This window comes from Pleurodeles waltl, chromosome 3_1, assembly GCF_031143425.1.
Source record: "Pleurodeles waltl isolate 20211129_DDA chromosome 3_1, aPleWal1.hap1.20221129, whole genome shotgun sequence".
Classification (NCBI taxonomy): domain Eukaryota; kingdom Metazoa; phylum Chordata; class Amphibia; order Caudata; family Salamandridae; genus Pleurodeles; species Pleurodeles waltl.
Genome location: NC_090440.1, coordinates 586197057 through 586212340, shown reverse-complemented (window position 1 = coordinate 586212340; position 15284 = coordinate 586197057). Strand labels below are relative to the sequence as shown.

The 15284-nt window shown below is 43.8% G+C and overlaps 1 protein-coding gene across 1 annotated transcript in view; it reads right to left on the bottom strand.

The window, feature by feature from the left end:
• The window catches only part of LOC138283234 (tesmin-like), a 543145-nt gene that overhangs the window by 272180 nt on the left and 255681 nt on the right, over positions 1–15284 (bottom strand). The window contains exon 4 of the mRNA XM_069221270.1: positions 4475–4595. Coding sequence (XP_069077371.1) covers positions 4475–4595 — 121 coding nt within the window. The remainder of the gene's footprint in view (positions 1–4474; positions 4596–15284) is intronic.

The following is a 15284-nucleotide window of genomic DNA, read 5'->3' as shown; positions in this document are numbered from 1 at the left end:
CAAGGCTTGTGAGTTGGCAATATGCCAGTGATTTGCGGCTTGTGCAGGGACTCTTTTTCCAGCAGCGTTGATCTTCTTACTCTCCATCTTAGGGGGAGGAGAGTCCTTATTGGTCTGACTATTGGCTCGCTTATGAGCTGTGCTGGCTGCAATAGAGTTTGGTGGAACCTTAGACCTAATGTAGAGAGGGTCAGAAAGAGCTGGATTGTATTTCTTATCCACCCTTGGTGTGATAACCCGAGAGCGGACGTGCTACTTAAAGATCTTGTCTGCATTGCGAAGCATGCCAGGGAGCATTGGGAGGTATTGAATGTACCTATGGGTGGTAGTGAGTGTATCAAACAGGAACTCCTTCTCAATCAGGTCTTTATGCATCTCCACTTTCTGGAACGCTACTGCCCAAGTACTACCTGCTGGTATGAGGTAGTGTCTTCAGGTGGTGAGGGGCACGCACAGCAGAGGTCGGGTCATTAGAGGGTATAGGGTCAGGATCATAAGCATCCCAAGAGTCTGGGGCGTCTTGAGGCCCACCTAAATCCCCAGTAGAAAACAGAGAAGAACCCCGAAAAGTGTAATTTCCTGATTTGGGTGAAGTGGGAGAATGGGGAGGGGATGGAGGTGAAGGAGGACACGGTGGAGGAAGAGGTGGTAGAGAAGGTCTACGTCGTGGACTGTTAGCCTTGTCCTTGGTCCTCTTTTCGGCTGGTAAAGGAACATCCAAAGCCTTCTGGAAAGAAAGTTTCTGTTTCAGAAACACAGGAGAGGAAGACGTGAAAATAATACCTCCTGTACCGTCCTGTTTTTGGAGGCGACGCTGATAGGCATCTGTGTTATCTAGTGTGGGCTCCACTGGAGAAGGGGTAGTAGAAGACTGGTCTGAGTCTTTCTGTTCTGATATTTCGGCGCCGATGTTTTTGGCACCCAAGCATTCAGCCAGTGTGGTTTGGTCAGCACCAAAGTGGAAGCTGCTGGTTTTCAGCTCGGTGCCAAGGCTCGAATCGAAACAGAGACGATTTCTCAGTCCGAGGAGAACAAGGTCAATGCCGATGATGGAGCCTTGGACTTTGCAGGTGGCTTCTGTGCCAAGCCAGAGGGCAAGGCATACAAAGTAGCCTTTCGGTGCCGATCATGACCTGGTGGCTGTGCTGGACCAGCGATCTCAAGAAGAGGCTGAAGAGTATTTTTTACAGTCTTATGGTGGGTGGGAGGGATCACAGTACTCCCACGCTGGGCTGAGGTGATCTTGAGGCTCTTGATATCCAACTGGATATCCGAGTCCGAACTGTCTTGGATGGAGTGGACATCTCACATGCGAGAAGCATTGATTGTAATCGTGCACAAGCCAGGTAGAGACTCGATGGTCACCTCTGCATTTTGACCAATATCTCTCCTGAACATCGACGTGAAACTTCTTAGCAGTGCGCTAGCGGTGCACCTGCTTCCTCAGTTGCCTATTTTAAAACATAAAGACCAATCAGGGTTTATTCCGAAACGTAACACACCTTCACAATTTATGACGCTTGGCTCATGTCTACTATGCCCTGCAGCTCCAAGATGATGCCTATGCCCTAGCACTATTAGACATTGAAAAGGCATTTGATTCCCTAATCTGGAACTACAGTACATGTGGCAAATGTTGTGTAAAATCACTCAGGCTCTATATTTATTCAATGGGTCTTCCTCCTTTTCTGTGATCTCCATCTATCCCTATATTATTAGTCTAGCGGCAGGGCTTTGGGGGCGGTGGTCCGAACAGTGTTTCGTCGAGCGCCATATGCCCTGGACATGCCATTATGGGTTTTGCAAACTCTGAATCGGGCCTTGGGGTGGGTGGTATAGCTTGAGATTAATAAGGTGTTGCTGGGGCTGCTTTCTTCTTCGGCAAAGAAAAAATTGAGTAGGAACTTTGTCCTCCTTGGCCTGGTATTGGCGAAGCAATGCACAGCAGTTAGGTGGCTCAGCCCGATACCCCCTAGATATGCAGCATGGTTGAGAGATGTTTCTGAATGGGTGGTTGCAAAGGAGGTACACGAGGGATGATAAGCTAGACGATGATTTAAGGGCCTGGTCCCTCATGTTATTTGAGTTGAAGGAACTGCAGGGAATGGCTGCCTCTGGGGGCGAGATCTCGTGAAATACTGATATTGCCAGGGTGAAGGCCAGTGAAATGCTAGGCTAAAGAGAGATACAACACAGGTGTCCATATACCACTTATTGTGAAATTATCTTGCACCAATGGCCAGGACTGAGCATGAAAGCGAGGGGAGGGGAGGAAGATGGTTTAGCTACTAGTGTCTTGGGTCGGGATATGGACAGCTGCCTGTCTTTTGGTCATTATGGTTTCCCAGTTATAACTGTTTTTGGTGTTATCCTATAACAATGCCTAACTTTTTATAGGTGGATCTTGTAAAGATGTTTTTCCTTTCAGTTTGCCTAATTTTGATGCACAAAGTACTTGACCCATTTGTACTGACTTTGAAATATCTGTTTATACATAAGCTTAAAGAGACTGCTAAATATGTCCTATGCTGAATAGTCTCTACATTATAATGTTTATATTCTGTCACCCGAAACCAATAAAGTTTATAAAAAAAGAAAACCTTGACAAATTGATTGGGAAAAGCGTATGTAATTATCCACAGGCATTTAAGGGTGGATTGTTATTTCTCTTTATTAAAGCCTACAGAGAGATATTTTGTTATTCAGAATTTCAAATTACTTTTGTAGGAAATGATTTCGGGTATAAGAGCTAGGGGGAGAGTGTATGCACTGTAATAATACCTCGCAATAAACACATCATTAAATAATACAAACACACACACATAATGTAAATGTTAATGGTACATATAATAATAATAAAAGGAATGAGATTTTCAAAACTGTCACCAGTTTTATAGATCCCAAAGTTACATCCACCTATTAGAGCATTGCCAGTCTCTATGTGCGCCTTAGGAAGTTTTTTGAGGATAAACAGGGACAAACACCTTTTCTAGGAATGTAGGGACTGGAGCCATAGCTGTTCCTGCATTATACTCCAAATTGATGTATTTTAGGTCCCATCAGTAGAGGAAGTGAGCTTCCTTTGCAAAATGTAAATCAGGATTTCCTACTGATCCCATACCATCTCACATCCTGAAGTCGATGGCAGATATTGTTGGCCTGATATACTTGGAGTTATTTGCTACCTTTCTCCACTCTGGTGCTCTACCAGATGATTGGAAGCAAGCCAATGTGATTCTCTTACTTAAATGCCAACACCGATCCGGAATCCCTGCCAAACTTTAGACCATTCTCTCTACTACCAGCAGCCGCCAAGTCTTGGAAAGACTGGCAAACCAACAGTTAACCACTTTCCTCACAAAGAACAACTTGTTCCATCCTTTCAAGTCGGAGTTTAGAGCTTGCAACAGCACTGAGACATCTCTATTAGAGGTCTCTGAATCCATTAGGTGCAGCTTGGACTCTGGCCCGATGTGGCGCTGGCGCTGTTGGACTTGTCTGCAGCATTCAACACGGTTGATCATAACATCTTGCTGCACAGGTTAGAACATCTGGGAGAGACAGGCTATCACCTTGGCTGTCTGGGTTCGTTTCTTGAGAGATGTGAACAGGCGGACTGGATGAAACCATATGCCTCAGGCTAAATGCACTGAACAAATTAGGCCCATAACAAAGGAAGAAAAATGTAAGAAGGAGCTGGAAACATTTTTGTTCAACTAAAAATAAATAAAATTATATATATAATATATGCTATATATATATATATATATATATATATATATATATATATATATATATATATATACACCTACTTATCCCTATACACACAAACATCCATATAGATACATGGAAGGCCTTTGGGTCCACTCTGTTCTGCCACTGATCTGTCTGAGTGTAATTTACATTCTGCTTCCATGCATGACATCAAACTGCATGGCGGAACGGTTCAGCTTGTATGCTGACTTACTGAGTGTCACCCATCAGTGACATTAAAGGGAATCTTTTATTCATAGGTCAGATATATTGGCACTGCCAATGCTTGTTATTCTAATTTCTTTTCGAGGGTTCTCCCTGCACATACCCCCACTTAGTTTTTTGTTTCTTCTAAGGGATAGGGGCCCTCGTACCTCATGCTGCTGTTTATTATTGTTTGTTACACGTCCTCAGGTATTGCCCCACTTGTTCAGCTGTGTTGTTTTGTGCTGCAGGGAAGACTGGCAGGGAAATGTTCTGCACCAAAGAGTCCGTGTCAGGAAGACTGCATTTGCTAAAGGAGTACCATGTAAAATACTACACATTTTCTGGGAAGCTGGAAAAAAATAATGAGGTCTAAGACCGTCATGTTTGGCTTTAGGAGTATCTGTACTGCACTCCAGTAAGGTAATGTACACATTTTTCATAAAGGACTACCTAACATACCTAGAATGTATGCACAAGGAATGCCATGGAATAGCCATTTATATTCTATAGTTACCGTTGCAAGAAGCAGGCAAATCCGGTGACTGTACAGGCCCGTTATTCACACCTTCTGTCCACTGATCATAACAAATAACATTGCTTACACGGGAGACTGGAGTCACTAATTGTCGCAATACCTGAAACAATACAAAGGCGATTATTGAACATTCTAATTTTTGCTAATCTTTTAGAGACTGTAGCATTTAGTGAATCATCCTTACGGCGGAGCACCTAAAAGATATAAAGAACTTGAAAGCCCAAGCATTTATAATGATAACTGTGTTAACACAAATCTTTCACACTCCGATAAAACGTTACACAGTCAGCACTGGGATCAATTACTTCTTCTATGCTGGGGTGTCTCCTTCGCAAAGGTGAAGGAGCTTCTCCCCCCTGGCTAAAAGCCAGCTGCTGCAAAATAAAATATAGTTTACTATTGTTTATTTTTCAGCTGCTCACTCAGCCAGAGTGTGAAGGGAGTGGCGTGGCTGGGAAGGGGACTGGAGTGCACCTAAGTGTGCATGTTTGTTTGGCCGACCTGCCGGCCAAACAGACATGCACACTTAGGTTTCTCCAACCTAGCAGTGTTGCACAGCCAGGTTGGAGAAACTGCACAGACTCCCATGCAGTGTCTGAGCAGCAGACCAAGCCGCTCAGACCAACCCTGACGCTGCTCTCATGCTAGGTTTATCATGAGAGCAGCACCAGGATTGTGTTGGGAGCTTGTGCTGGTGTCCCAGGGACTGCTAGGACACCAGCACCATCGGAAGAGGATCGTGAGGCGAGCAGCAGCGGCAGGAACAGGTATGTTTATTTTATTTATTTATTTTTTATTTGTTTTCCCTCTACCCCCACCTGCTGCCCCCTCCCCGTGAAATTTGGGGCCGTTACCACTACTTCTATGTTTAGGAACCGAAAGCAACATTTAAAATATATCAAAGTCCTGAAAACCTACTATGCCCAAAATATCAGCTCTCAAAATATGGTTAAGATAATTATAGGTTTATTAGATAGATAGATAGATAGATAGATAGATAGATAGATAGATAGATAGATAGATAGATAGACAGATAGATAGATAGATAGATAGATAGATAGATAGATAGATAGATAGATAGATAGATAGATAGATAGATCGATCGATCTATGGGTGATCAGATAGATGGATCTATCTTCAAGGTACAGACATGTGGTAGAACAGTAAGCCTATACTTACCTTGACGATATTTTGTTAAATAATATTATGGCTATGATTTTATTATATCTACAATATTCTGACAAACAACTCTTATGAGGCAACAGAAGATACATCAGTAACAGCTCTGGAAGATGTCCGTGCAGTCACAGACCTCAAGAAGAAGTGGCAGGATGAAAAGAGATGGGTGAAGGAGAAGTACAACAGGATGAATGTGGCCAGAGCTCTCCCTGCTGGATCAACTGGAGCCCACCTCCAGCCTACCCCACTTGAGGGATGTCCTCACCATCATAGACCCCTACCTGCACCATGGGCTGCCTGTGAGTGATGACCTCAATGTGGTGCCAGGTAATATATGATGAATCTAACAGTGACACTGAATAATAATATCTCTGATACACTACAAATGCAACTATGTGTTTGTCCCAAAAATGTGTAAGTTGCAAGGTGAGTCAGACTATGGGGGTCATTCCGACCCTGGCGGTCCGAGACCGCCAGGGTAGGGGACGGAGGAAGCACCGCCAACAGGCTGGCGGTGCTTCTGGGGCTATTCTGACCGCGGCGGTAAAGCCGCGGTCAGAAAAGGGAAGCCGGCGGTTTCCCGCTGCCCCTGTGAATCCTGAATCCTATCATTTTTCAGTGATATCTCTACAATTTCATATTGCATCTTTATTACACATTGCCTTCTAAGTTAAGCCTGACTGCTCGTGCCAAGCTACCAGAGGGTGGGCACAGGATAATTTGGACTGTGTGTGACTTACCCTGACTAGAGTGAGGATTTTTGGTTGGACAGCGGGTAACCTGACTGCCAACCAAAAACCCAATTTCTAACACCTACCATCCCCGGTGAGGAGCAGGTATCCCCTAGTACTTCATTAACACAAAATATGTCATTAAATGTATATACAAACACCCACAGCCAGAGACTTCCATCATAATGTAATTATTTTTGCTACATATACATTAGAGTAACAAACACTGCATGTACCATTCCTATCTCAGTAACTTAATAAATGCTCTAGGGACATGCACCAAAATCTGTTCCTTTCCTTCCCCAGGTGATGCTGCATATGTACTCTCCCATCATCTCCTTACAACCTACGGACGTGCAATCACTGTACCTCAGCAGATTTTCAGTGGGCACACATATGGAAACAAGCCATAGTTGTGCGTACCTCTGGACTCTAGTCATGCGTGTAGTTTGTGTGCACACCCAGAAGCCACATGTTGCCAAACTCTGCTACTGCCAGCCGCTGGGCCAGGGGTCCAAATGCTTTCGGATTTACATCTTTTTTTTTTTTCAAACAAACATTATTTCATAGTTTGTAAAACGTGTGGTCAGCTAAATCAGTAATTGGCGAACGGAAGTCCACCATGATATCCAATTCTACATCTCAAATATGCACTACTCCCAGTGGTCCCCTAAATTTGCTTGATACATCATTTACTTTGAGTACAGTATCTGAACACATTTCTTCGTCAAAATGTTCTACTGCATTAATTTTGTCATTGCTGAAAGAGTTAACTCTTACATTTTTAAATACTGCACCGAAATGACCAGTGTTTTCCATTTTAATCATAATAATCTCCTTGATGCGACTTAAAATGATACCCATAACTAACAAAACAGTTGTTTTAGTATTGAGTTTACCACGTTTAAATGTATCTCCTGCACTTGACATGTCAATACTCCCTGCCCTGGAAGTGGTTCAGTTTCAGGCAGATTGTCAAAAATGTCTTGCCCTGCATTATCAACAAGACCAAACATTAATGTATTTTTCCTTTCTGGATCATTCCATCAATTGCGACCAGATAGTTCTCGATGATTAATACACGTTTTTCCATTTAATTGACGGCTGCTTTATTGTAGTATATTGTACCATAGTACAGTATTACTCTCAGTAAAATAAGTATCAGTTTTCTCAAAACGAATTTATTTTCATACAGTAACCAGAGTATCTTGTTTATTTGTGAAGTCGGTTACTGTCAAATAAACAACTTACAAAAGTAGATTACATTAAATGCTCATCTGCGCTACAGAAATGGAATTACTTCAAAAAGCATATTCACGCTACTGCTTTTACTAAGTTTTGTGCATTTTTTTTAAAGACTGGATTATAGCCATTTCCAATATGACAGCAAGTTTTGCCCATGCTGCGTGACCAAGGTCACGTTGCTTAATGGATGTCATGTATGATGCATAGCAGCATCACTTCAACTCTATCCATGTGATATACATGCCCAGAGCGCTGCTCCCACCAAGACGACATAACCATCATTTCAAGCGGTAAGCGCGAGCTGGCTCAGTTGCGTTTTTTAAATCCAAACCCTGCTGTACCTCAACTGCTCAAACCGTAAATTTAATACGCTCCGAAATTACTGTGCATTCATTCGCACAAGTTTGAAAATAATGAATACTTGCTGTGAGTTTATTCAGTGTCCGTTGGTGATTCTGATCTAATTATTCCCCTCTGATCCAATTCTTCGTGAGGTTGGGTGTCGTTGCAGTTGGCCTACCGTTGATGACTTATCCTCATCGTCGATTTGTTATGGCGAGACAATGGCAGCCGGAATTACTTAAAATAAGTTTCCTTTTATTCATAAGTATAATGGTAGATAAGGCCGACACGTGACAGTGCTGGCAAAACATCCAGTGTTTTCAATGTAGTTAATCTCCAACTCCTCCTCTACATTCTTTTACTTCATTATAAACACCTACATTATATACACCTACTCATCGTTCTACATTCTTTAAACTTACATCTTATCTTACTTACATCTTATACTAATGAAAAACTGAGATCAGCTGGCCCCACTATTACTGTGGGTTAGTATATGGGTCAATCAGAGAGCACAATTCCGTAGGGATGTCATTCAGAATTGCCTCAAACTGGACAGAGGGAGTGCCATTCCATGGTTGAGTTATAACGACAAATTGTGCAAAGCGTTAGGGTTGTACTCCTTATACACATCACTGTTGAGCATTAGGAAAGACGACAAACTTAGGGTAAAAAACTTTTTTGGGGTTCTCCGTGAAGAAAGAAGACTGAAAACTGAGTTCGCAAAGGACACTGTGCAGGTCTATTATAGTTTTTTTTGCCATGTGGAACCTGCGTTTTATCTCTTTTAGAACTGGCACTTTGGGAGAGATATCTTCTCTTTCGTTTTAGAGCCGGCACGGTTTAGCGGCTTTGTGTCCTGGGAATCAACTTGGCGCCTTTAGGGGATCGGCTCTGTTCTGTGCCTGTAATGGGGCATCTGCTCAGTCACTTTTGCACTACATGATTTTTGTACTGATTTTAGCCATTCCCGTAGCTGACTTCTTAAACCTCTTTTAAAATCATTGGGTCCCCAAAAATGGGGTGTCCTCCTTTCTCAAGGCAGCAGTCCTGAGTTAGGAAAAGTAAGGAGGGGCAATGACTTTGGTTTGGCTATGCAATAGGACTTTTGAATAATTGAAGTTTTTTGTAAATCAATCAAAGTACACTGAGTTTTCGAAATTAATTTAGTTGTTTTAACTTGAGTAAATTTTATAACTAATCTGTGACAGTTCTTATTGTGTTTTATTATGTCTGTTATGGCCACGGATGGCCGAATAAAGATTTTGAATGAATGACATACTGTAATATACTATGTTTACTGTTAATACATTAGTGTGTGTATGAATGAACATGTGATTATATGCGCGCAATGCGTCTATGATTGTATGAGTGCAATCTGTATTTGTGTGACATCTTAAAGTGTGGTTGTGTTCATTGTGAATATACAATACCCTAGTGAATATTATTAAAAGCTAATTTTCACTATGTTATGTTTCAGTAAATGTAAACTTTATATCTAAAACAGTCTTAAAGCGATCCTCTAAAGTATCTCTTTGCCAATCTTCTGCGGCTGATGGGGCATTTTTATTCCACGTTTTAGAAGCCATCATGAACAACACTGTAACAACCCTTAAAAAACGAGTAATCTACAGAAGATAAAACGCTAGCTAAACCAAAACACATTGACTATTGTTGAAACAATTAAACCGTTTTCTCAGGTATGCAATTTGGAGTAACTGTGACAGCAAATACGTTCATGAAATAACAGTACAATGCAGTTTCCTGGACCAAAATAAAGATAATAATACCTTCACGATGATTCCAAAATATCCTGGCTCTTCCACCTACACTACTGCTTGGATGAGAATGGGTGACCCACAGTCATTACAAAGCAGTGTTATGATGAACCTGGACGCCTCTTTAAAAGTTTGCTCATGAAAACTTGTTAGAGCTTCCCCTCCCTCGCGCACCACCCCCACCCTAAATCAGTACCTAATCAACTGTCTACATAGTCCGCCCTTTAGGGTAGTAGCACAGCATAAGATTGAGGAGATGGTAAGGGGTGTTTTGAGAGTGGGGAAGAGCCAGACCAAGATTTCCGTAATCAGAACAAAAAGATAATGTTTCCTTACCTAGTCTTGATTGCTCTCTCTCCTTCTCAAACATGAGAAAACGGGTTCCACTGCTCCACAATACCAGGAGATAAAAAAAATGGCAGACATCTTCTGTGCTGGAAGATACACTCAGTGAATATTGATTAAAGAGGTCATGTAAAGAAGTCCAAGTATCCACCTTGCAAATTTAATCAAAGGGTACCGGCCTTTTAAATACTACAGAAAGATGAGCAAAGATGAGTAAACTCTTGGTTGATATGGCTTTGCCTCAAAGCCTCTAGTTCCTTGTACTACTTTTTTAGACTTAGTATGACTACTTTGAGGAATCAGCTTGAAGTTCACTAATGTTCTTTGTAGATGTCATTGCAAATAGAGTTTTTTCTGTCGATAAATGTCAATGTTACCAGATTCCATGAACATAAATGATTTCTGAAGTAAAGAGCCAAGTTCACATGATAAGGAGTTGGACCTTGAATTAGTGTGTGTAAATGCAAGCAATCATCAGCATACCTCTTAACAAAGGGGTCTTCAACGGTTCCATTAATAAGAGCTATTTATGTTCAATGAAAATTATTCCAAGCAACTCATATTATTACTGTTGGTCACATCAGACAACATTACTTTATTGCACACCCTATGCAAGATTACCAGTCGCGATCAACTTAGTGCATGATTGCCAGCAGTTATGTAAAAAGGTTGCAATTCCTCCGGCATCAAGGTGATAATACCAAGGTACTTGAAATAGTAATAAGTCTTCCAATGCTGTATGAGTTATCATTCAAATATCAGCTTTAAATGTATGTTGGAAATTTTAGGTTTTTGTCTTAAATACAGACTTTTAAATTTTGTCATACAAATATTAATTTAACCAAACAAAAGCTTCTTGTCTAGTAAACTGGGCTGCACACAGGAGAGCTACTCACAGGTAGAAGGAGAGCTACCAGGAGCTACCAGGAGCTCACAAGCTACCCTTTGTAGAAGCCTTCCATACCTTAATCATTGTTTTAAATATATTATATATTTTCAAATGTTGTTCAAAATGCAGTAGCTGAAGCCAACCCCAACAAGTGTACATCACCACAACACAGAAAAAATACCTCACGTGTTTTACAACAGTGCAGTCTGAGGAAGTCTTGAGCACGAAAAGTAAAAATCCTGAATGGCCAACTCTTAAGTCCAAGAACCCAACCTCCGTATGCAGACAAAAATGCTTGGACCCAACAAAAATAGCAGTCTGAAGCATAGAACATTCAGCTTAGAAATCAGGGTAGCTTGCCACCTGGGATCTCACGTAATCCCCTCTTGTACATCTTCAACATTGGAGTCCCTTGGACAGATGCCCCTTTTTTAGTGGGCAAAATATCACTCATCCTATGAAGATAGAAGCGGTAGATGGGAGATGGTGGTTATAAGGCTCAACAAAGATTCGTGAATTTGAAAGGTGAGTCATAAGGGTTAAAATATACTGACATTTTTTAAAACGACACTCAAGAAGCAATAGAAAAAAATATTCCACTTGCTTATACATTTATGAGTTGTTGAATCGTAAGTATCTGCACACATAAAGGTTATCTTGGATTCCACGAGATCCAAGTGTGCATGCCCTTTTTAACGAAAACGTCTTTTAAGTTCAGTCATAAAAATGAGGAATCAAGAATGATCCTCTCCTATCAAGAATCAGACATTGCTGTACATTTGAATCATTTACCAAACAAGCACTTGCAAAGCCAATATGTCTAGCCTTTTATAACTATTAGCACACAATGTTTCTCACACTTTCTCTTACAATCACGTATTACTGTCAAATACACAATGTTCTTATGCACCCCTATTTTCAGTGCCTATGGGTAGTAGTGGTGATGGTGGTAGAGAAAGTGGTGGTAGTAGAGTTGCAGGAAGTCATAGTAATGCTGATAATGGTGTTTATGATGATATTAATGGTGGCAAAAGTGTTGATAGTGCTGGTAAGAGTTGTGGTGGTGGTAATGGTATTGGTGACAGTGGAGGTGGTTGAGGCAATGGTAGTGTTGCTGGTAACGGTCCTAGTGCTAATGGCGGTTCTAACTGATGACACAATAGTAGTGGTGTTGGTAAGGATGACAGTGGTGATGATGATAGTGAAGGTGCTAGCCAAAGTGAAGGTAGCAATGGTTGTGCTGGTAATGGTGGCAGTGATGCCTCTAAAGGTTATGTTAGTAGTTCTAGTAAGTGCGATGGTGCTAATAATGATGGTGGTGGTTCTGCTAATAGCAGTGCTAATGAGGTGGTAGTCATGGTCAGGTTAGTCCTGACAGCTACTAAGGGCCGCTCGAGGTCCAAGACTTCGGCTGTCCTCGGCAACCACCACTGTACATGAAGCTCGCTCCCCTGTGGTCACAGTAGGGGGAGAAAGCATGCCAGCATCACGGGAGTCAGTCTATACCACTGGCTTCTCCCAGTTCCTGAGTCCAGTCCATGGAGTCATCAAGCTGGTATTCGAAAGGGTCCAGCAACCCCTCCATACTCTCACCATATAAGTACCCATAGGAATAAGGGTCAGGATCCTCCCTAGGGAGCAATGTCCCCATCCAAGTCGGAATCGGCGTTGACGGTCCGGCTCCGTGTCAGCAATGACTATGGGGTCGATGCCAAACATGGACCTGGTTGGCGTCAGGAGGGAAACATCCTTTATGCCGACTTTTTTATAACGAAGTCCTGGTTAACGAAAGCGGAACAACGCTTTCTTTAACCACGACTTCATTATTTTGTGCCGTAACCACGCATGTCCTGAACAACAAACATGCATGGTTAAGGTACAAACAAGGGAGTCGGCTGAGGAGGACGACGCAGATGAGGCGACGACTCAGGTAAGTGGGGGTTTTAGGTCTTGGGGAGGGGGTGGGGGGTCGGGGGTTTTAGGTTTTGGGGTGGGGTTGGGGGGTGGGGCGTTTTTGGTTTTGGGGAGGGGTGGGGGGGGTTGGAGGTTTTGGGGTGGGGTTGGGGTGTTTTAGGTTTTGGGGAGGGGGTGGGGTGTCGGGGTTTTAGGTTTTGGGGTGGGGTTGGGGGTGGGGCGTTTTTGGTTTTGGGGAGGGGTGGAGGGTCGGGGGTTTTAGGTTTTGGAGTGGGGTTGGGGGGTGGGGCGTTTTTGGTTTTGGGGAGGGGGTCAGGGGTTTTAGGTTTTGGGGTGGGGTTGGGGGGGTGGGGTGAGGCATGCAGGATCAATGGGTGCCTGTTACTAATGACTTTACCAGGAATGCCTTTACAACGAAATATCGTTGTTAAGGCATTCGTGGTAAAGGCATTAGTAGTAACAACGAGGTCGGTGTTCCGACCTCGTTGTTTAGGCACCCGTTGTTTTGTCAGTCGGCATTCCGTCGTACAACTGCGTCAGGAGCATCCAGGTCCAACTGTCATCCTGGAAGGTCACTGTGGCATGACCAACGTCAGTATGGATCCAGAAGTTGATCTCAGGGTGCCCTCTGGGACCAGCGCCGCTGGTGTGGAACCCGAGGAGGCCCCTACCAACCCCACGGGCCTCAAAGGCTCTCCGCCAGGGTCAGTCTGCCCAAAGATGAGGCACATGGCCTCATAAAACTTAAGCAATTGGGCAGGGGTGGCTCCTGGAAACTCAGGGAGGCACGAAGCAGACCCTGAAGCAGGCTCAGGGGACAGAGGGTTAATGCGTCAACGATCCTTGTCCTTTGTTGTGTCATCTGACCGAGGAAGGGAAAATCGAAGAAACTTTTGACATCTTTGACTTCTTCTTCTTCTTACCCGAATGTCCTTAAGATCTTGAGTGGGACGACGAGTGGTGAGGGCTTTGCGAGCAGTCTCATGACCTTCCTCTCGAGTGAGACCAGTAGCAACACAGAGCGGAATGCAGGGCAGCCATGAACTTTAGGGACCACTCCCTCAAAGCCTTCTGGTTCATGGCCCAGCACTCAAACACGACTTCGGGTCATGGTCTCGCTCCAAATACTACAAGAACACAAGGTGCAGATCCGTCATGGACATCATCTGATGACAGGAGTTGCACGGCTTGAAGCCGGTCTTCTGTGATGACATCTCGATGCACCAGAAATCAAAAAACTAGAATTTTCTATAATATAAAGATTGTGATTGCTGCTTGAGTTGGTTGCAGCCCCCTCAACCAATAACGCAATTTCTTACAAAAATTCTCTCTGCATTAAACTCCAATCACTATCCAGCAAAAACAATCACCAGAGTTATCTTGACATTTTTATTGTTGGCTGAAAAAGTGGTGGGCACACAAGGAACTCTGTAGTAGGTTCTTTTCAACCCATAAGATATTTTAAAACACAACACAACGCACCTGAGCTACGCACTTAGGGGGTCATTCTGACCCTGGCGGCCGGTGACCGCCAGGGTCACCGACCACGGGAGCACCGCCAACAGGCTGGCGGTGCTCCCAAGGGCATTCTGACCGCGGCGGTTCAGCCGCGGCCAGAAAGGGTAAACCGGCGGTCTCCCGCCGGTTTACCACTGCCCTACAGAATCCTCCATGGCGGCGGAGCGCGCTCCGCCGCCATGGGGATTCTGACACCCCCTACCGCCATCCTGTTCCTGGCGGGTCTCCCGCCAGGAACAGGATGGCGGTAGAGGGTGCCGCGGGGCCCCTGGGGGCCCCTGCAGTGCCCATGCCAATGGCATGGGCACTGCAGGGGCCCCCGTAAGAGGGCCCCACAAAGTATTTCAGTGTCTGCAAAGCAGACACTGAAATACGCGACGGGTGCAACTGCACCCGTCGCACCTTCCCACTACGCCGGCTCAATTCTGAGCCGGCGTCCTCGTGGGAAGGTAGATTTGCCCTGGGCTGGCGGGCGGCCTTTTGGCGGCCACCCGCCAGCCCAGGGCAAATCTCAAAATACCCTCAGCGGTCTTGCGACCGCGGAGCGGTATTTTGACGGGGGAACATTGGCGGGCAGCCTCCGCCGCCCGCCAATTTTAGAATCACCCCCTTAGTGTGGTTCCATATTTTATGATACAACTAACATCTTAAGGTCTGAACAGTGGAACGTAGTCTCCAAACAGAGGGTCTGGTTAACAAACTGCATTCTGTAGTACATAAATTAGTACTAAATTTGTATTACAAAATGCATTGCACAAATCCAGGACTAGAGACCTATATTTCTCCTATCTTTTCTGTGCGGAAATCTCCACCACAGTGGGAGAGACCTCCACGCATATAAGCATACT